Source organism: Sinohyriopsis cumingii, chromosome 17 (assembly GCF_028554795.1).
Source record: "Sinohyriopsis cumingii isolate HCF-2022 chromosome 17, ASM2855479v2, whole genome shotgun sequence".
NCBI lineage: Eukaryota > Metazoa > Mollusca > Bivalvia > Unionida > Unionidae > Sinohyriopsis > Sinohyriopsis cumingii.
The window spans coordinates 122,149,263-122,171,855 of NC_142977.1; the positions used below are offsets into that span (position 1 = coordinate 122,149,263).

A 22,593-nucleotide genomic window follows, 5' to 3' on the forward strand; every position below is an offset into this window, starting at 1 on the left:
GAACCCTAACATTTAATTAGGTGAAAAAAGCACCATCATTATGACAAAAATGCAATGTTTTGCATGTATGTCTCCCCAAAGCACAAGCTGAATAGATTTGTTTTACCAGTTGCATCACTAACCAGCAGTATCAGTTTGTCTTGCTGGTAAGAAATGCAGTAATCACAATTACCAGTCTGTTCAGCTATCAACTGGATGGATGGCCCAAAATTATTGCCTGGCCAATCAGAATGGATGGCCTAAATTATTGCCTGGCCAATCAGAATGGCTCTTGGGTGGACGACCAGTATGTTATTCAGCTGGAAAGGTAAACTGGATCATGTGGCAAAAAAGCTCTGCATAACCATGTGCCATATGGCACGGCTTGATTTAGTGATTGATTCCCAGTCAATGATTGTTGAGTATGGAACACCTGGCTGCTGGACAGTAGCTGGAATGGCAATAAAAGGACTGGTGGCAATATGGCCAGAAAATAGCCCATTCACCAAGACTTACAGGCACTTCAGCTCCAACAAGTGGCGGGGCTTACACATGCTTGGCAGTCTAGAAAATGGAGGACAATTCTTATAAATTCCAACTTGGGTCTTGAAAATATAAGCAGGATGTAACAATGAATTCACCAGAGGCCAACAACAATGTTGTAGTCTTTTTGGTCACCACCCCCCTTGATTCCAACAAAGATGGAATCAACAACCATTTATTCTTCCAACTGCAGGTGTCCCAAGGTCATGGTAGCTGTTGTTACCATGTGCCTCGCCATTAACATGTCCCCAACAATGCTGGCTAGTAATGACATATTAAGGTTTAAACTTATAAACTTAAGCTATAAACCCTGGCTTGCTGCATCCCTCTTTAATATTGACAAGACTTCCTAATAAAACAGCCCAATGTTTTCTGACCATGCTTCATACACAATAGTCACAGATGATCATTTAGTATTACAAGACAAATGAAGTGCCTCTCTACTATGGCCTTCAGCATTTTACATTTAGTGCATTTAGTCGTTATCTTGGTCAATTTTCTAAGAGACAATGGTAACAATTTTTGGGAAATTTCAACCCAAATAATGTTACCACCATAAAGAAACAACAATTACTAATAAATAAGCAAATGAATAGCCACAGTGTATGCAAAAACAACTAGCAAACAGGGAAGAACTATGCTGTGTTGGAGCATGAGATTAGAATTTGTATGTAAAATTGAAACTTTAAACCATTGCCTGTAGTTTAAAAAAAATCTATTTATAAATTACAGTAAAATCACAGCAGTAAACAGCTCTGATAAACCATCTGGAACTGTCCACTACTGAGACTCTTCTCCAAGGCAATACTGTTTGAATTTTCATCAATGAGTTTTATTAACAAATAGATCAGTCATTAGGGGATGACATCCCATTCTACTATTTTAGATCCTAACTGTATATATCGACTGAATGATGGAATCAGATTTTAAACCAGTTCCTTATCTAACTTACCTATTGCAATAGACCTAAGGTACAATTTTTCTGCCTCTGCAAACTTTTGCATGTCATAATTGTAAAGCGAAGCTAAGTGACCAACAGATAGTGCCACTTCATAATCCTCCGGGCCTAAAAGCCGTTCCTTGATTTCAATTGCTTTCAAATGCATATCTTCTGCTTCCTGTCAAACATAAATGAAAATAATTAAAAATAATTCATGCACTATTGAATGATAAAAGTAAAAGTATACTGTTCATGCAGGCCATATTGCCAAAAAATCTGTTTTGGTGAAAGAAAAAGAAACCCAACCCATAACAATATGTCGTAAGTGAGAAATAAAGTGTTCCAGCCAGGTTAACACAAAAAGAGGCAAATTGGTGACATGCATTTGAAAAAAGTGTGTCAATGGTGTGATCATAATAAAATGAGATATCATTTATATAGTCTACTTTACACGTTATTTCCATGAAAAACCAAATAAATTAGCTTCTCTACTTTAGGAATATCCTCTATGATGCTTCCAATCTTACTCTTACAGCATGGAAGAAGTCCAAATCTATAATTGTATGCCCCCACCCAATATTTGACAGAAAACCCAACGTTGACATTATCCTTGCAGGAGTAATGAAAAAGATATTTCAAAATGAATGCACTGATGCCAACCCCCAGAGTACAAAAATACTGACTGCTGATGACACAAATACTGATTTTGAAAACGTTAATGCATATTTAACTATTTACAACATCTACAACTGTCAGTAAAGTAACCTGATTAAAAAGTCAAATATGCACGTGTTGCACTCTTGCACCTTCTGAATGGGCACCTTGTTCCATTTGGGTGCCCATTCAGAAGGTGCAAGAATGCAACATGCACTTGGACACAGGCTGTTTATAGAAGCTTTTTTCCACACCTTTTTTCTTCAATCATTATCAATTCCAATGCACCACCTTTCATTGATGATCTGAATTCCGTGTGATTTTTTTTTATATACCAAACTGTTTTCCCTCTAGCATATGAAAAATAATTTGTGATTTCACAGTGTGGAAAAAGTGTGCAAAATAAATCACCAGCAACACTTAAGTTTAGTAACTGAGGAAGGTTCATTTCCAAAAGAAATTAGGTAAACTGAACTTCGATCGAATTACATCAAGGTTCTCTCTGGCATTTATAAACATCATAAGTTCTGACTGAGTGTTGATGATGAAGCAGCAAGCATATGTTTATTAGCTTTTTCATGCTGTTTTATGTCATTGCCAAAATCACAATTACACAATTTGTAAAATGCAAGGTTTTCTGCTCTGCTTGATGGTTACACAAATCTAAACAGAATGGCACATTTGTTCATCCAGTTCTGTATCTTCTGATTTCCTTTTCAACATGATTGGAAGTTGAATACTATGAACGTGAGATACAGTGATAGCGGTAGGTGTTTGCACAATCCAATAAGGCAGTTAAAGACTGGCATGGTAGCCTCGATGTCGAATGAATCAGTCATATTTTAGAACTCAGTATCCATATATCTATGTGATACATTTACTCTCAGAATGGAACCAAGTGGACATTATAAACGGAAAATTGCAAGGAAAGTTTTAGTTTAATTTTTTTTCTCATTAAAAAATGGATTTTTAACAAGAAAAATGTACAGCCATATTTGGGTCCAAAATATGGGAAAAATATAGAAAAAATAGGATACTTGGCAGCTATGTGGATGCCATGGTAACCGTGTAGGATGTCAGATTGGCACCATTTTAATTTAGGACCAACTAGAGATTAGAAGAAGTCATTTATTAAAAACACCATACAAACATCTGTGTAAGAGATGTTGTGATAACAAAATATTTAAGATAACAAAAGTGCTAAACATACTTGATGTCAGATGGTCACAATTTTCATCTAGAACCAAGTAGGCATCAAAAAGGGTCTTTAGCGAAAAACTATGTCAATATGTCCATCCACTCAAGAGGAGATTTTCATGATTTCCACTGTGGCATCCAAACTGACTCTAAGATCAATACCTTTTTTATTTGGGTCCATGAAGAAATCACAGGAAAGTCTTTTTATTAAAAGAGCACAATCAGGACTAGTAACAATAAGGCATGATTCAGCCAATAATGTGCAACAAAATGTTGTATTCAAACCAGAAAATAAAAACAAACTATCAAGCACCACATGGCTGAAGTTTCCACTCAGTAACTTTCACTTCAATCTATCATCACATCATCAGAATTTCCATGTTATACACTGACTTTCCACTTCAAACTAGCAACATTTAATCACACTTCCATGCCATGCAATCTAGCATAAACGGTCAAAGTTTCCATATACTGTATTAGGTTACTCATATTGTACAATTTAAAGTGATTCAGCTGTGAGGAAGTGATAAATATACTTTCCCTCCAAAAATATATCAAAATGAACCTTAGAATAAGAATTCTGAAGCTGAATGAAAATATAGTTTCATTTAAATTAGAAAACAATAGTAATAAACAATCACTGTCATGAATACCTCAAACAAGTGCATGGACTGATACAGTCTGCCCAAGTTTCCGTAATGTTTGGCTGTCTGGACATTGTTTTCTCCAAAGGCTCTTTTGGCCAATGCAAGGGACTGGAGATGAAGTTCTTTAGCTTCATTTAGCAACCGATCCTCCACTTCCTTGTTTAGACTATCAATTGCAATTTCTTCCAATATCAGTGCTGTTGAGTAAAAGAAAAGATTATAAACTCAGATACCTCTTTTAGTCTAACTGCTAAATAATACAAAATAATGGTTGTATGAAACACTTTTTCTCATCTGACAGATAAATCCTCTGAATTTCAATAATTACTTCTCTAGCTTTGGTCTCATCTCCATTCAGTTGTCCATGCCAGACAGTTTGCTTGTATGTTAAATTTTTTTATGATTTTGATTATCACAAGACAATTTATTCTGGTTTATAAACAGAAATAACTGTCTACAAAAATTAACTAACCCTTTATGCACTATCCAACTGATTATACAAATTTCAGAAAATACTAATTCTTTCCATAGCAACATTTTTATTAATTACCTGCCGTCTCTTTTTCCACAATTCTTTTCTTATCAAAAATGGGAGAAAAGTAATACATCCAATGAATTTCATGTGGAAAAGCGAATTCTCACCAATAGGAAATCAAATTGTTTAAGCAAAATCGTTTCTCTGATAATACCTCATCAGATTACATTAGGATTACTTTCTCTGCTACATAGGAATCCAGCCCGGATTTATTTCAAACTTTAACAATTACAGCAAGATTATGAATAATGAACTGTCAACATCATCTACATCTACCAAGGAACTGACCTTGTTGGCAGAACTGAGTGAAGGTGGAGGATGCAATTCCAACCTTTACATTGTCAAATTAGCATGTGTTGGCATTTCCACTTAATCACCATCATCAATGGAAAATAATGATAAAGTATCACAGGCATAAGTCACCGGTTTTCTCATTGGATATGCTGTCAGTAGTGATTGCATTATGGAATACTGGTCTGGCATGGCTGGTTTTGCTTGGTAAGACAGCTTCAGTAAGTATTATGCAGGTTTGCTATGAATTTCAAATAAAACTTGTTTATTTGCCTGGACTTAGTCACCAAGTCTAAACAGTATACCAAAAATTGTATGTCTTCTGCTAATTTAAGGCTGGTTGTTATGGACCATTCATCTGAAGCTTATTGGATCTGACAATACAGTATTGTTATAGATTGTATGTCTGTAACATATTGGTCAAATGCAAATGTTAGATATGGCTAGCTGGCTGGCTATGCGGTATGTTTGCACAGCTGGCAATTACAGACTAATAACCATAGTAATTGTGGTCAATTGTACAGTTGGAATGGTTGTATGGTTGTCATGATCAGCATACCAAAGATGATATATGCTTTTTCATCCAGCTAGCTAGTGCAGTATGGTGGATATGGATCATTCATTTGAAGATTATATGTACTGACCTTAAAGTCTAACACAGAATCAATGCTGAACAGAAAAAAAATCCTTTTTAACATGAATCAAAATGTTTAACACAGAATCTTAAACTGACCGCTATATATATATATATATATATATATATATATATATATATATATATATATATATATATATATATATATACATATATACACACACACACACACACACACATAGCTTATCATGTGCTGGAAAACGGAACTAAACCCACAAAAACAACAACCTACTGACCTTTTACTCTTTTGGATGAAGATAAGAGAAGATGTTCCTCGTCTAAGATATGACCCAGTATCTCTATTGCCTTTTCTGCATGGTCTCTGAAAAAACAGCAGAAAGAATTTTTTAAAGTAAATTATATTTTCTAAAAAACATTTACCCGATCAAATTAACATTAGGATATTTATATCTGCTACTCTGTATCCAGCCCACCATGAATGACACCCCCCCCCCAAACATCTAAAGATAAAAATGGACACAGAAGTAACTCTTGCAGATTAACTCCCCTGTTCCCACGCTGTGGCCAACGATACCCCAGTTACCAATTGAACCATGAGCAAAACCTGCAAAAGAATGCTTACATTTACAAGGATGGGAGGAAGGGATTGACAGTAATATGATTGGTTTAGTATTTTAACAGATTAACAATATTCCCTTCTTTGTCAAACACATTAACCAATCACATTAACATTTCGAGATTAAGTAAGAGTGGAGTGTTTGTGCAACAAACCTCTACCAACATGCCCTGCAGAAGCATGATCAGGGTTCATACAGAATTCTGAACAATAAATTCAAAGACTTTCACCAAACTTTCAAAGACCACAAACAGATTTCCAAGACCTATTTACGCTAACATTCTGTGTACAAGTTATGTTATATAAGAAAACAATCAATGCAAAATACAACAATATTGTTTAATGATGAAATTCAGATTATAATTAATTTCCTAATTTCAAAAGAAAGAAACCAGAAAACTACATCTAAATCTAACAGCCTTGTGATTATGGAAAGAAATTAAAATGTTCGGGTTTATTTCATTTTTCAAAGACTTTTAAAGACTTAAAGACTTCAGAGTACTCTGCTTGATTTCCCAAACTTTCAAGGCCTTGAAAATGCTCCCTCATTTTTCCCAAACTGTCAAAGACCTTTGAAGACCGTAGACACAAGCTATAAATATGAGCTTATACAGGTGCAGAGCAATCCCTGTGAGATCCTGCATGTGGCTACTCTATGAATCTAGCTAAAGTTGCATGGTTATGCCTGGGGACGGATGGTAACTGTCCAAGTGGTGTTACCAGTGGCCTAACATAAAGGGAGGATGGTATCTGTCCATGTGGTGCTACCAGTGGCCTAACAAATTTGAGCTCTCCTTTGCAAGACCATATCACACAGATAGAAGCTTTAAAGACTGGACAAAGTGGTCGAGTCAAATGTCTCCTTTATGTCTCAAACTGAGACATTAAGTTTGAAAGCCTGTCTTGTGGAAATCACTGGTATTGCAGGAGCTGAAATCTTTGAGCTGTATCTGATCCACTGAGAATTCTGATTATGCTAATCTATTAACACCCTTTAGCCAGCCAACCAGCAATCACTTGTATAGTTATGTCTTGCTTTCCTGTCTCAACTGGTAAGACGAGACTTTGACAGCCACCATGGATATTCTCCATGCAAATCATATAGTCACATCAAGCAGACTGTCTATCCAGGATCCTTCCCATTGGTATTCGACTATCAGAACTGCTTTGCATGTCCCACCCCTCATTTTCTGGATTAATGTTGATATTAGAACTACTAGAAGGTAGGCATATGCGCATGTTCTCTACACTAGGATACTAAAGCAAGCAGTTGTTTCACCTCATAATGAACAGGTCTAGAATTGATCAGCCCCACACGACACAGACTCAATGGAAGATGGATCGATGGAGAGACCACACTATGAAGCAGCTGGCCTTACCTGTGCTTTCAAGTCGGACAAAACAATAAACCTATCCAAATGTGTCAAACATTTATGTTTATATTATATTGGGCACACCAATGATGGCACTCTCCTACCCTAATGCAAAGGTCCAATCTTTGAGCACAGAGCTCACTATGCCTCGATTGTCTGACATCATCAGAACTATCATCCTCTGCATATGTTCCATCCAGGTGTGGGAGACATTGAGATTTGACTTCATTTTCAAACGGCTGGCAAGAGAAGTCTTCTCTTGCAGTGTCCACTTGCCTCTGACCATTACAGAGACCAGCAGCAAGTGTGCATCCCAACCAGACAAACTGTTATCTAAACAGATTGTTTTTATCTGGCTGTGGGGTTTATAATGGAATGCACACTGCTAGACACTCATTGTCTTACTACTGAAGAAGTGTTTGGTCTTAGACAAGATTGTAACATGGTGATCCAAATGACCCAAGATCAGGTATTGCAGTACAACTGGTCTACTGCCACAATGTGTAGGCCAAGGAGTTGGAGAAACTCCCTTGCCAAAATCAATGTCTTGGTTGACACTTTCTCTGAATGATACTTCTGATGCATTTGGAAGGAAGACACACCAATCAGAGATGTTTAGGTGCAAAGGCTTAGACTGAGGCTGATTGGAAGGATGCAGAATTGGTATACTACCCAACAGTATGCAAGCAAAGGTGTAACTGCATGATGCCAAATGAAATGGTATATAGATGTATGCTTTCGAAAAGTTAAGACTGATTGCTTATTTATTGCACCACACTGAAAGATGGCCAGACCCTGCCATTTCCAACCCGAATTTTAAACAGAAATAACTTGACACAGCCTACGTAAATAAATGTCATATCTTAATTTCCTCACTGGATTTTGTAGCATGTAAGATTCTGTAGTAGAAGGGGTGTCAGGAAACCCTCCAAAATGACCTGTATCACTCAATCATTTTCCAGGAATAGGTTGATCCAAGATTGCTGAAAAAGGAGTCATGCACACACAGGTAGGTCGCAAGTTGGCATGAAGGACAGCGAGTCAGTTGGTGAGAAGTCTGAGAGAGAGAGAGAGAGAGAGAGAGAGAGAGAGAGAGAGAGAGATAAAATAAACCTTACTTTCTCCCTGCCTGTGAAAATTAGGAAATTATGACCACCTTAATTTGCTTGACCATGAATATCCTGCTGTTGTTGAGAGCCACTCATGTAGACTCTGTGGTGACAATCGTCTCTTCTATGATAGTTTACTGATGGGGTTGTGCTGAGATGAGCTTGCACAGAAAACTAAAGAGGCATCTCTTGCGCTACTTGCCTTCTCACTTAACTTAACAGAAGGGAGGTCTGAATGGAGAGTAGAAGGTGACAACATGATGTGATTACACAAAAGGAGAATGCAGTAGTATGTCTGATCAAATCTATGTTGCATTACCCTCTAAGAGTGTCCACCATCATGTGGTGAGCAGCAATATTAACTATCCTGGCGATATGGCTAACTGAATCCCAGGCAAGGTCATATAGTGCTCTTTCTGCTTGATGGAAAATCTCCATAGATGCAAGATTAAGTATGGAAAAGTCAACACAACATTCAGGACTAACTTTTCAAGCAGCATTAAACAATTGTTGATCCAGTTATAACATGATGCAGCAGACATACTAAATGCATAAATATTCTTGTCTAGACTTGGTACATCTGATAATACATATCAGTATAGTAGGGTGAGAAAGCTGGGAGTGAATGATTGTTGTTGTTGTTGTTGGGTTTAATCATGCCATTTTTCAGCACATGATAGGCTATACATGGCGGCCAGTATTAATGGTGGAGGAAGAACCCGGGAAAACCCAGGAAAGAACCGACCCACGAGAAGCTACTGGAAAGCTTTCTTACAAACCCACATTGGCTGAATTTGAGACTCGAACCGGCGCAGACAGAGGTGAGAGGGCAGTGATCCGTAATGGAGAGCGCTTTAGACCACTCAGGGCCCCTGGGAGTTAATGACTCACTGAGAAAAAGGCTATAGTATCACTGGGATCACAAACATTATCCAAGAGACACCATGTAATTTTCGCAATTTTGAAGTCTGTACTAAGACTCTGAATGATGGACAATCAACACTATCATCTATGTCCACATTGACCTTGACCTTATATGCAGTACTGATTGCTGGTTAAGGATGGTATTCCAATTGAAGAAAAATCCTGAATTTTTTTTTCACGGTCTCTAAGTAAAATTCAATCTGTTCTGTTGTAGCTGCTTGATCTACAATCAACAGGTGTTGTATGTCCAGCAATGAACATGATGCAGCTGTAGAATGTCCGTCTGGCATGGCTTGTTTTGCTGGCTCCAAATATAATATTGGTTCAAACAGATATGACTGGTTTAGCAGGGAAGATGACTGGCCACACAGCTTGAGCAGTCTGCTGAGAGAAAGTCACCATCACTTAGCACTGTTGACAGAAGTGGTTGGCCTTCATTCAGAATAGATGAAAAGATGACAGAAGCATAGCTACTAAAATAATAGATACATTTTCCAAGTGCCTAGATCAGTTGCAGGGTGGTCTGGCTGGTGAAGGCAAATAGTAGACCTGAATGACTAGCTTAAATATTTCTAAAATCATGCATAGGCGGGGAAAATGACTTGTACCCAGCGGGATGCCAATTTTTCATTTCTTAGCTTCTTTTTTTATAATGTTAGACCAGATGGACTCTGTCCCTGACACCCATGCATTACACATGTGTGATGTCAAGCACTCTAAGTAATGAAAGAGAATATTAAAGAAAGAAGACAATCATGACCTAGATAACCTCAAAATATCACAGACAATAATGAACAGAATAGATGAAAAATGTGAATCAATTCACCAAAATTCTCATAAATGTTGTATGCACAATATATTATAACATTCTTACTTACTATTCCACTGAAAAGAAAGAGTGGATCGTTGAAATTTTAAGTATTAATTTAGACGGATTCCAATAGGTCAATGTTGACAGTACCAAATTAGAACTCGTTACATCTGGGTGGCGATTTAGTGAGTAACATGGGGATGTTAACCTGTATGAGTTGATTCCCTTTGTGTATGTTATATGCAGTGTAACCCTGCTATAGTACCACAATTGGGGTCCACAAAATGTCATCATGCTATGTACTGAATCATGCTAGAACCAAGCAAGATTCTTCAGCAATATGATGCATGCACTAAAAAGGTCTGCGATGTAGTTATTGTACTGAAACCATTTTTGGTCTTTCATTTACAGCAATCTTGATCACTGACCTTTTTAGCTCCATAACCCAGCATAAACTATCCACAAAGTTTGGTCCAGTAAAAAGCCACATCTGATCCAGTTAGTGACTTTGACCTTTTACCTAGGTGTGTAATGCAGAACTACTGTAAAAGTGTTGGAAATTGTTCTTCTTTCAGTCAGTAACTTTGACCTTTGACCCTGGAACCAATAGGCCTCTTCTTAACACAACTGCAACCTATCCAATAAATCTGGTGCAAATGTATGTGCTGAACAGTTATAGTGAGGAACAAGAAAAGATAACAGAAATATAGATACACTGGGTCATAGCATAATATGTTCTACCAAAAAATGGGCATTTCAAAGAAAACAGAGGGGGAAAAAAGCAAGCCCTGATTATGGTACATGACAGACTTAAAAGTGTACATACCTTGCATCATTAAACCTCCCAGAACTGTACTCTTGAACATAAGAGGCATACGCTAAATCTTCATGTGCTATCGCAACATGCAGGTTATTTCCTCCAAATACAGACTGCCGAATATCCAGGGCATTCTGTTGCGAGAAATAAAAAAATAAAAAATTTGTTTGTAATTTTTACAATATACCAACATGCTGCTGTTATATAATGCTGAGGCAAACAGAGTAATGTCTCTTATCCATGGACTCGCCATGAAAGCCAAATTGGGATGATCTAATAGCAGGATTTGAACCCACACACCTTCAATTTGCAAGTGTCTGACACACTAACCATTAAACTACCATTGCTTAACATGAAAAGGAAGTCAGTAGCACACACACACGCACACACACACACACATCCACACACACACACCCACACATACACACACACACATCCACACACACACACCCACACCCACACACACACATCCACACACACACACACACACACACACACATCCACACACACACACACACACACACACACATCCACACACACATCCACACACACACACACACACACACACACATCCACACACCCACCCACCCACACACACACACACACACACATCCACACACACACACACACACACACACACACACACACACATCCACACAAAACAATATTTTCTTTAATGACTCATTGTTAAAATGAACTCAGGAGCTGAGACAGGTCATAGAGAAAAATCTGATGTAAATAAATGTGATTAAATTAACAAGAAAAAATAATCTTTATCACTTTGACCACAAATATGTCAGTCACATCATAAAATGACAGACATCATGAGTTTTGCTGTGGAAAATAAAGTCTGAATGATGGATGGAAGAATGAAGAGGCAAATGCATTAAAAATATTGCAGCTGAAGAACTGTAAATATCTATTTCAATAGTCTAATTAATACTTACACCAAATCATATACATCTTAATGTTGAACTTGGGTAATGTATGAAAGAATGGATAGATAAATGGAAAAACAATTTAAAAAACTGAAACTGAAGCACTGTGAAAAGCAAAATGGGCCACTGTCTAATCTGTGTACCAAATTTTATAGCAATATCTAAAATGATTTAGGAGTTCGGTTCTGGAAATGAAAGTTGGGATAACATGAATGGATGGACAGAAAAATGGATGAAAATGTCACTACTGAAAAGTGAAGAATTGTCAATATCTACATAATAGTGTATTATGTGTAACAAATTTCACTGACATTGAACTGTTTTGGAGTTCTTCCCATGAAACTAGTGTGGATAATGGCTAGGAAAAAACAAAAGACCAAAAATATTACAAATACTCAAAATGAAGAATTACGACTAGCCAAAGGCACTTCTGGGCCATAAATGTACCAAGTTTCATCGAGGCAGCTTAATGGTTTTGGAGTTTTCTGGAAACTAACATGTAATCAAGGAATGGAACGGATGCACAAAGAAAGAGAAGGAAACTATTCCAACAGAATTTTAAGTATCAAAGGCACAGTTACACTAGTCTAATTGTGTAGTAAACTGTATGCAAATGATGGCTGAATGAATGGACAAATGGAAAATAAAAATAAAAATATTGAAAGTGAAAAACTGCACAGTAAAATAAACATGTGTAACAAGCTTCATTGATATCTTGAATTGTTTTGAAAGCGTCACTGATGGATTGAAAAGATGAAATCATTCTATGTTTTGAAATAAAAATAGTATCAACTGCACCAATGTTTTCTTCTTACATTCATGAATTCAAATGTACTGTGACACGCTTGCCTTACTGGAAGCCTCAAAACAGATTACGATGAAAAATAGTCTAAAAGAAAATATTCATATACAAATCAAACCCCATTAGTAAATTATGTTTCTCCAAGAATATTTAGCTTATGACATCTGTGCTAGGAAAAAGTTCTGCTACTGCTATGTTTTGAATCCAGCAATATTCCAAAAAGGATGCAGCTCTTTCCAACCATTCACCTCACCTCTCCTCACCACCACTAGCTGTGTACAGTTATTTACCAGATTTAGCTTGTGGGATACCTTAAAAGGGATACTCATATTTGGGGGGATGGTTTAATGGTAACATGATCCGATAAGTATTCTCTATCAAACATAGTTTACTGAAACATTTGCTCTCTCCTATGAATACATTCTGCAATCGTATAATTGTTATGAGAACAGAAATAGCAAAAGGTAATAATGAGCACCCTACCTCTACCATAACCACTCTTGTGGGAAGAAGGAATCTTCACTGTATGAGGGTAAAATGAACTCCTAGCATTGATTTTTCCAAACTTGAAAATGCTCCCTCATTTTTCCGAAACTGCCAAAGACCTTCAAGGACTGAATAAACCCTGTTCTAGTATTGTCTTGCACTGGGGCATCATGCCACAGCCATGTAGCATCATGTCCCACCCAGTCATATTATCCCGACACCAGGCCGACCAGTCCTAGCACTAACCTCTTAATGCTGAGCACCAAGCAAGGCAACTGCTAGTACCATTTTTTTAATAAGTCTTTGGTATCATTCAGCCGTGGTTCGAACATGTAACCAAACGCATCTAAGGTGGACGCTCAAACCACTTAGGCCACCGGAGTGTTAGCTTGAGAATGGGATTATGCCTTCCAGCATCTTTTACATGTCTGATTGTGATTTGGATTTCTAACATAGCTTTAGGAGGAAGATTTGGAAGAGTTTTTTGCCTTCATCTCTATGGGATACAGATGGGAAAGACAATCTTTGCTTTCTGTGGTTCTTGGATTCAAGGTAGCCGAGCTTCCTCCTAACAGTAATATGATCAAGGAATATATTCCAATGAGAAATGAAAAGAATGAAATAATCATTTTTGGATCTTAGGCCAAAACAGATAAACCTTGATGGCATGATGGTCTAAACTTTTCTATACCTTGAGAAACCAAAACTGTTGCAGGAAAATAATGTGTCCACTCACCTGATAAACTTGTACTGCTGCACTGATGGAGTCCACATTTAGGAGATAGAAGCCATAGTCTAAAAGTGCATCTGAGTACTTGGGATGCTTAGAACCGAAACAGTCCCTACATAAACAATGAAAACTAAATCAATATCTACACAAATGTAACCAAACAAAACCATAAACCTGCCATTAAATTCATAGTAATTAAATTGCATCTTAGTCACACAGAAAAATAATATTTTATAATTGAGAGGGTTACTTTGTGTTATGATATGTTTTGACCCCACTAAAGACCTGCTATTATCTCCTGGACGGGTGGTCAAGTGAATGCATGACTTTTGTCCCAAATCTACTCAACCCATAAAGGAGTAATAAAGCCTTAATAAAAAAACAAAATATAAAATTATTCCACAACACTGTAGAAATTAAATTTCCTATTCATAATTGGCTAACAACATTTTCAGTGAATTGTGTATGGAATGACTTATTTGCAACCATCAGATAAGGGCTGTACCATTAAAACATACATGGAACCCGGGGATGGCACTTTTAAAAACATATATGCCAGGGTTGTTTGGATTCAAAATAGCTTCTGTCCCAGGCTGTTTATTCAATAAAATCACTTCTGTAGGTGGTTGAAAGAATTGGTTTGGGAGGTCTCCCTAAAAGTGCAAGTTAAATGTAATCAAAAACTTCCACTTTCGATATCCAGTCATCAAATGTGTATTTTATGTTATGTAAACTGTATTTTTGCCCGTCAAGCTCATTTCCATTTCGTTCACTTCGTACAGACCCAGACTATAAAACGTTGTCATTGGTCAGCTATAAATAGGTCAGGAAAAGCATACCACACAATCCTGCATTTGACTGACTAATCACAAAGTGAAAATCTATGTCTTTAGTTTCTTAATCATAAGGAAAACTCTGAATAAATCTCCTTACAAAATGAAAGTGTAAATTATGCGGCCATATTAGTTTTAGTCTCATGAATGTAGCCGTATCGTGATAGTAATGGTGGTGAGATGTTTTCGACCTGGGAAGAGGTCGGTATTTGGTCAAGAAAGCAAAGCCTAGAGAAATAATTGTCAGCCTTAGAGGTATGTTCTGTTAAATTTTCAGCAAGCTAATAAACAAGTGTTAAAAAACTAGTGAAATTTTGTTTATTCAATCCTTACAAATGTTGATGTCATAGACATGTTTCTTTATTATTCACCCAATCTTCCAGTTATTTCTGCATAGAAATGATACTATCCATACCTAACTAAAATGTAACTTTTGGTGATCTAAGTAAAAATGTGTTGGGGTTTTTCCACTGAATCTTCAAATTCTTAGTAGGTTGTTGTTGTTGTAGGGTTTATCTTAGTAGGTAACAGTTCTTATTTTCATTGGTGGTTTGTCTTAACCATGTAAGTAGTTATTAACAATGTGGTCAGTTGTGGCTTGAATACAAGTACCGGTAGTATCTGCTTTGTATCCAGTCATCTCATTTTCTACAAAAAACTTTTAAGCATAATGATACCATAACTGCAAGTTGAATTAAACATTGTTGACATTATGTTTGTATTTTGTCTACATGCATGTCAAGTTGCTAAACATTTGGACAGTTCATCATCTCCCAAATATACATAGCATGTAACATAACTGCTGCTTTACACTCCATGCCTATTCTTATTCACTTGAATAACTTTCATAATGAATGCATTAGTGGTCAGTTTCATGTTAGCTTCAGTGTGAATCTTGTTGGTTTTGGATTAACTTTGTTTTTGTTGTTGTTGTAGGGTTTAACGCCATTTTTCAGCACATGATAGGCTATACATAGCGGCCAGTATTAATGGTGGAGGAAGAACCTGGGAAAACCCCGGAAAGAACCACCGACCCACGAGAAGCTACTGGCAAGCTTTCTCACATACCCACATTAGCCGAATCCGAGACTCGAACCCATGCAGACAGAGGTGAGATGGCAGTGATCTGTAAAGGAGAGTGCTTTAGACCATTCAGGGCCCCTTTGTTTTTGTTGGGGACTGTCCACATGAACACACTGACGGAGGAGGGTGAAGTTTGAGTATCTGTTTGTGTGGATAAGACCATGTAGTACATGCACACCTAATGACAAAAACTTTATTAAAGTTACAATAAAACCTATTTGCCATAGCCAGCAACAAACAACTGATAGTATTTGCACATCTTCCAATTTGTACAAGCTTACCAATTTTAAAAATGAAAAGCATCAAGAAGTTATAAATAAGTGCAGTACATCACTGAATAATAACTCTTATTAGGCCAGCAATGACGATAAGACAAAATAGTTTGTCTTTTGTTTTTTTTATTAATGTTAAGATTGGAGTGGCTGTGTGAAAGTTTTATTAATTGTTAACAAAATTATTATACAGTTTATTTTATTTTAGATAGTATAAGATGTTACTGTAAGAAACTGAATAGAAATTTTGCCTCATTTTTAACGATAGAAATTTGATAATGGGTAATCTCTTGCTGTATTTATTTAATCAATGGATATGTACTTGCACCGAGCTGTTATATCTCTGATACACATACACACACACACACACACACTTGAGTTTAAAGTACTTTAACCCCCCACCAATCAATGCCAACATGGGCAAGGCACTCGATTCCTGGCTCAAAATCACTCATGGGTATTTCCATCAACACTTCGCCAGCTTCAGTAATTTCATCTTCCTCAAATCCTTCAAAATCATTGTCATCATCACTATCAGAAGTCAGTATTTGTTGCAAGAAATCACTATCATATTCAGCGTCAGCCATTTAAATTTTTTCCAGGTACCATGTGCTCAAAAGCGAGTATTTGTAAAACTTCTTTGCTAAATGCTTAGTAAGGTAAAACGGAATGCTTGTTCCGGGCCTCTATAAACCAATCAAATATAGTTTTACAAGCAGTCATGGTAAGTTGAAGTAATAGGATGCATACATTGTTGCCTACCAGGAAAATGACTTAAGTCGTGACAAGCACTACGAGACCTCGACCATAAGCAGGACTAATGTCGTGACCAGCACATTAAGGGTTAAACTGTACAAAATATCATTGTATTAATTTTTGTTTATAGAATAGAATAGAATAGAATTATAATTTTAATTTAAGTGACACTATTTTATATACAGTTTATGCACTAGTTTAACACTTTTCCCGTTAACTAATAAGCCATTTTTTAGTGACTTACTATTCCCGTCCCGTCCTGTTGTTTTTTTATAATTTTAATTCCCGTCCCGTCCCATTGATTTTTAATTTAAAACTTTTAAGCGGGAACAAGATGGCGGCTGAGACTATATAAAGGGAAATTTAAAGAGTAACGACATTTACTGTTTGACTGTTGCCTTGAGAAGAGCTACGACTTTGAGAGAAAAACAAGATGGCGGAATTTACGATTAACTTGCCTACAGAACGAAAGAAGCGCAGCCGTAACTGGTGCTTTACTTCAGTAGAAGAGCTGATAAGTAATGCTGAGAGCCTTAAAGAAACGATGGGCGTACATTTTGAAAGTAAAGACAACCCGCTGCTGGCTACAGAAATAGAGAACGAAAAGCTACACTTTGCTATTTACTTGGGCTACAAAGAGATTGCCGATGCAGAAGTAACTTATGTACATAGACATGGACTGTTAATGCTACAATGCTGCGAGGGAGTACAGCCTGCCGTAATAGTAAGAAGCAGAGCAAGAAAGCTAATTGCAGAGACACTGAAGCTTAAAGCTGAAGAAGTACAAGGAGCTTTGAGCTATGTGGAGCCTATGGTTTCCAGTAAGAAGAATGCAATTGGCTACTGCTTTAAAGCTAACCCAAAGACCGGCATACACAGCGAAGTAAATACAGGCGAGACTTACAAGACTTTGATAAAGTACTTGATGGCGGAGAAGTTGCCGATTACACAAGACAACTTAATGAAAGCAGCTTACAAGCACGATTTAAAAGAGGGCTTTATAAGGAAGATTAAAGACGACTTGCATTTGGTAAAGATTTACCATGATACTGTGCGAAGAGGAAATGAGCAAGCCGGAAGAAGACTTGGACATATTTATAGACTGTGCTAACATGGAAACGAAGAAGATGCGCTGCATTTGCCAAGACAGAGAGAATATAATAACAGAGAACGAAATGTTTGGAGGGCTATTTGCGGAACAAAGAGCTACCTTTATAAGGATACTACAAAACTTGCCTTTTATACGTGAGAGGAAATTCCAGGACAATTTTCCGGAGCTGGTATTTTACGGAGATGCAAAGACTGGCAAAAGTATGTATGCAGACTTAAATTGCAAAGTAAAGCAAGTGGCTAACGATGCGAACGGAGTGTACCGATTTGCATTTGAGTACCTGGAAACTTGACTGACATGATGTTGATACAGTGGCTTTGTCCAAAAATATGTGAAGTTTGAGCTTTAATACTCTGCTGTAATTAGTGTATATACATAATGTTTCATTAATAAGAGTGTTTCAAAAAATAGTTATCGTATTTGACAGGATTGTTGTTCTTTTGGATTAAAAATGCATGGATACAATTAAATGTGCTTTCAGAAGAAATTAAATGTTTCAAGAACAGTTGTATTTGAATGTAGGATCAATTTGAATAAGTATTTGAAATTTAATTTTCATGTACTTTTATTCTGTATTATTTTTTCTTTCATTTTCAGTATTACTACTGTTTGAATACCTTGTACTTTTTCTCCATTTTCACTCTATCCTTACCTGCCTCACATTGATCTAAGGCAGTGAGTGTAAAATTATTGAACGTGTGCATTGAAAGAATATAAAATGATTTATAATTCTTGTTTCAAAAGGTTAAAATAAAAACGTCCACGACACAGACATGTAAAAAAAACTTGTCAAATAAACAATAAATTTTAATTTAATCTGGTAATCTTTTCTCAGTTGTAATGTTATAAAACAATTCCCATTTTCATTTAATTATTTATAAAATATCTTTACTGTTTGCATGTGCTTGTGTGTGTGTGTGCATATATATATATATATATATATATATATATAGTGGGTCCTGAAAGACCGTAATCACATCTTAGGGTTGCTACCCAATTTCAAAACCCCCGGTCCCATGAATGTTTTAATGGAACAACCCTAACAACAATGCAGTTATAATTAGCTGACATCAATTGAGTTCAACCAATCAGAGTAAAGCTGCTCCGATGTCACTTTTTGCAGATTATGCCGATACTGCAGATAGCCAATTATTAAAATTGCCGATACCGATTATGTAACCAATTATTTCAAGAAACCGCCTGTTCTACAGTTAGTGAAAGCACTAGCATTTGATTGACAAGTAAACCATGCCCTATTTTTTTATATAACTAACAATGCCTAAAATGGGTGCGGATTTATGTTAACAGTTCAAATGTGGTCTCAAGCTACCATACATGTGATAACTATTTCCCACATTTTATATCCCACTTTATTTCTTATTGTTAACTCGTATATGCAAATAATATAACTCTTTACTAAATAACATATTTATTCTGAATTAGTTTTTGGGAGGCACATATGCTCTGTGATATGTTTCTTCATTTCTTCTTTTAATTTAATGATGGTAATCAATGCTTATATATACGGTAGAGTAATGCCAGGTCAAGTTGACTCGTGTAAGTTTCATTGGTGGGAATGGAGATCATAATTTGCTTGTTGAGAAAAAATCTACAGCATTCAGTGATCATTCCTGGGATTTAGGAAGCAGTTCACTAACAAGCGAATCATGTAAAGCACAGCAAAAATAAATTTCTTAACTCCTAGTTTACAGAGATGTACTTTGTGAAGCTAGCCATAAAAAAAAGGGGTGGGGGATTTAATTCCTGAATGCCTGAAATCGACGGTCGCATTATACATCACTTATCTTACACTGCAAAGTATGATCATAGGGTTTTAGTATTAAAATGTCATTATCTAAATAAAGTATACAATTATTATTTGGAAAATAATATATATATAATATAGATTTGCTTAATACCTCATGTTTCTATTGAAAAAAAGAGACTGTAGGAAAGTAGATATTTTACATCTGATAATGCATTTATTTCAGGTGACAACAGTGATACCTATGCACTAATGGTGATGTGCAATGCAAATACCATGGAAGTAGTGCAAAACAGTCATGTAATGATTTATTTTGTAATGTTATGGCTGTATTGCTTGTTGTCAATAAAATAATAACTATCCCATCTTTTTCAATTTTCATTGCCTATTATACAAATAGACTTGGAAAAATATTCACTACTTGTTCTGGTGACATTTTGGACAATTGGCAACAAAATACTGAAATTGGCGATATTTTTTTTGCTACAACTTTTTAAAAGCCAGGACCATCCCTGTAATGTGTATGCTGGATGTTCAACAGCCATACGAGGCCTCATTTGGCTGGCTGGCTGTTGTGATTGGGATGAGTGCATGCATGGTAATGATAATTTGTTGTGAGCAGACAATCAGTGGTAGTTTATAGCAAGGGTGTTAAAAAGTATTTACTTTTAAGAATATACTGTCTTTCAATTAAACCCCAAAACAAATGTTTATTCTTTAATTTCCAATATTTAATTCTTATTTAAAATTCAAGCCATGTCAAGATGAATGTTATGATTAAATTTATATTTTGGAAATTTGTTTACATCAGCACCAATTATTTCTACCGATACCAATTATATCAATTGTTCCAATAATAGGCCCGATTATGAGTATGGCCGATTAATCGGTACAGCTATATATCAGAGTACACATCTCATATGAACTATGTACGGAAACAGTTCAAACACTGCAGGTGTCCTGCTATTGAGTTTAGAGAAATAGATTTGAGAAAAAAAATATTACCAGAAAATGTCAAGTTAAATAATGTGGTGAGAAGCATGTCTGACATGACAAACTAACCTGGCAAAACTAACTGCCTGCTTGATAAGAACATCTGCTTTATGGAACTCTCTCTTCACAACACAAGCCTGAAACACAAGATTATATATAGTTATTCTTATCTGCATACAATGCATATTTACCAAATTAGCATGGAGAATGCAGTGTTAAAATTTTAAAACACTCAATTTTTGAAAAATTGTAATCCGTGTTATCAATTATTTTTCTTCCAGACAAAATTAAAACTGTACTATATAATTACATACACATAATTACAGAATGATTTGCTTTACAGCACACAAACACAAGTAGGTTACTTAGCGCAACTGGAGTAAAGTGCCCTGCCCAAGGACACATCATGAAAGCTGACCCAGGCAGTTCTGATGGAACCTGCACCCTTTCAGTCTTGAATCCAGCACACAAACCACTGAAGCTCCAATTACAGAATGAAGAAATAATTTTGCATAAAGAGTTCTATCATTTATTAAGTAGGGATGAAAACAGTCTCCCCCCCCAAAAAAAATGAAAATTTTCCATGCATCTCCAGGACACATGTAAAGTGCAGAATTTCACAAGTAACCGAAAACATGCCCAACTCTTTCAAAATCATAAAACAAAAAAAGATTATTATCATTCATCAACTTGAATACTATTTCATCGTTTAGACAAGTCACTTGTGAAGAACTGTTGATACCTCTTGTAATAAACTGTTTCCCAAACCTGGTTCATCTGCTGTGAGGAAATACAAAATGTTTCCTATTGCACTGGTTTTAAAATTAGGGTAGGTAGTTTTTTTTAAAAACATCAGATACAATGTTAGTTATAATGGTTAGTATATATAATGTACAAAGCACTTCAAGAATTGGGATAAACCAGCTCAATTAGATGCACATATCTCTGGATTTTTTAAATAAATTTTTTCCCCATTACCCCAGGGTGATAAAGGTGCTAGGGTTGGCAACGAAAAACTGGTATCATCAGCTGACTGGAAACATTTTTTTTTGGTCTGAACATTTTTTTTTTGGTCTGAGGTGGTCACTGCCATTTTCAAAAGATGAAAGTGACTGAAAAAACATTGGGAGCTTCTGTGTATTTAAACCCGATTTTCTCTGACTGCTTTTTTGTATTAGCATAGTTAGGGAGCACTTTTTTGTATTGGCATAGTAAGGGAGACCTTTTTTTGTATTAGCATAGGAAGGGAGCACTTTTTTGTATTAGCATAGTTAGGGAGACCTTTTTTGTATTAGCATAGTAAGAGAGACCTTTTTTGTATTAGCATAGTTAGGGAGCACTTTTTTGTATTAGCATAGTTAGGGAGCACTTTTTCTATTAGCACAGTTAGGGAGCAATTTTTTGTATTAGCACAGTTAGGGGGCACTTTTTTGTATTAGCACAGTAAGGGAGATCTTTTTGTATTAGCATAGTTAGGGAGCACTTTTTTGTATTAGCATAGCAAGGGAGACCTTTTTTGTATTAGCATAGTTAGGGAGCACTTTTTGTATTAGCATAGTAAGGGAGACCCTTTTTGTATTAGCATAGTTAGGGAGCACTTTTTGTATTAGCATAGTAAGGGAGACCCTTTTTGTATTAGCATAGTTAGGGAGACCTTTTTTGTATTAGCATAGACAGGGAGCACTTTTTTGTATTAGCACAGTTAGGGAGACCTTTTTTGTATTAGCATAGTTAGGGAGACCTTTTTTGTATTAGCATAGTTAGGGAGCACT

General features: G+C 36.3%; 1 protein-coding gene across 2 annotated transcripts in view; it reads right to left on the reverse strand.

The window, feature by feature from the left end:
* The window catches only part of LOC149779788 (amyloid protein-binding protein 2-like), a 64,377-nt gene that overhangs the window by 10,092 nt on the left and 31,692 nt on the right, over positions 1 to 22,593 (reverse strand). For both annotated transcript variants that reach the window (XM_089940653.1, XM_089940654.1), the window contains exons 8-13: positions 20,891 to 20,958; positions 14,015 to 14,120; positions 11,062 to 11,186; positions 5,678 to 5,763; positions 3,967 to 4,157; positions 1,475 to 1,640 (exon numbers count right to left, since the gene is read on the reverse strand). In XM_089940653.1, the coding sequence (XP_089796779.1) occupies positions 1,475 to 1,640; positions 3,967 to 4,157; positions 5,678 to 5,763; positions 11,062 to 11,186; positions 14,015 to 14,120; positions 20,891 to 20,958 (742 nt within the window). The remainder of the gene's footprint in view (positions 1 to 1,474; positions 1,641 to 3,966; positions 4,158 to 5,677; positions 5,764 to 11,061; positions 11,187 to 14,014; positions 14,121 to 20,890; positions 20,959 to 22,593) is intronic.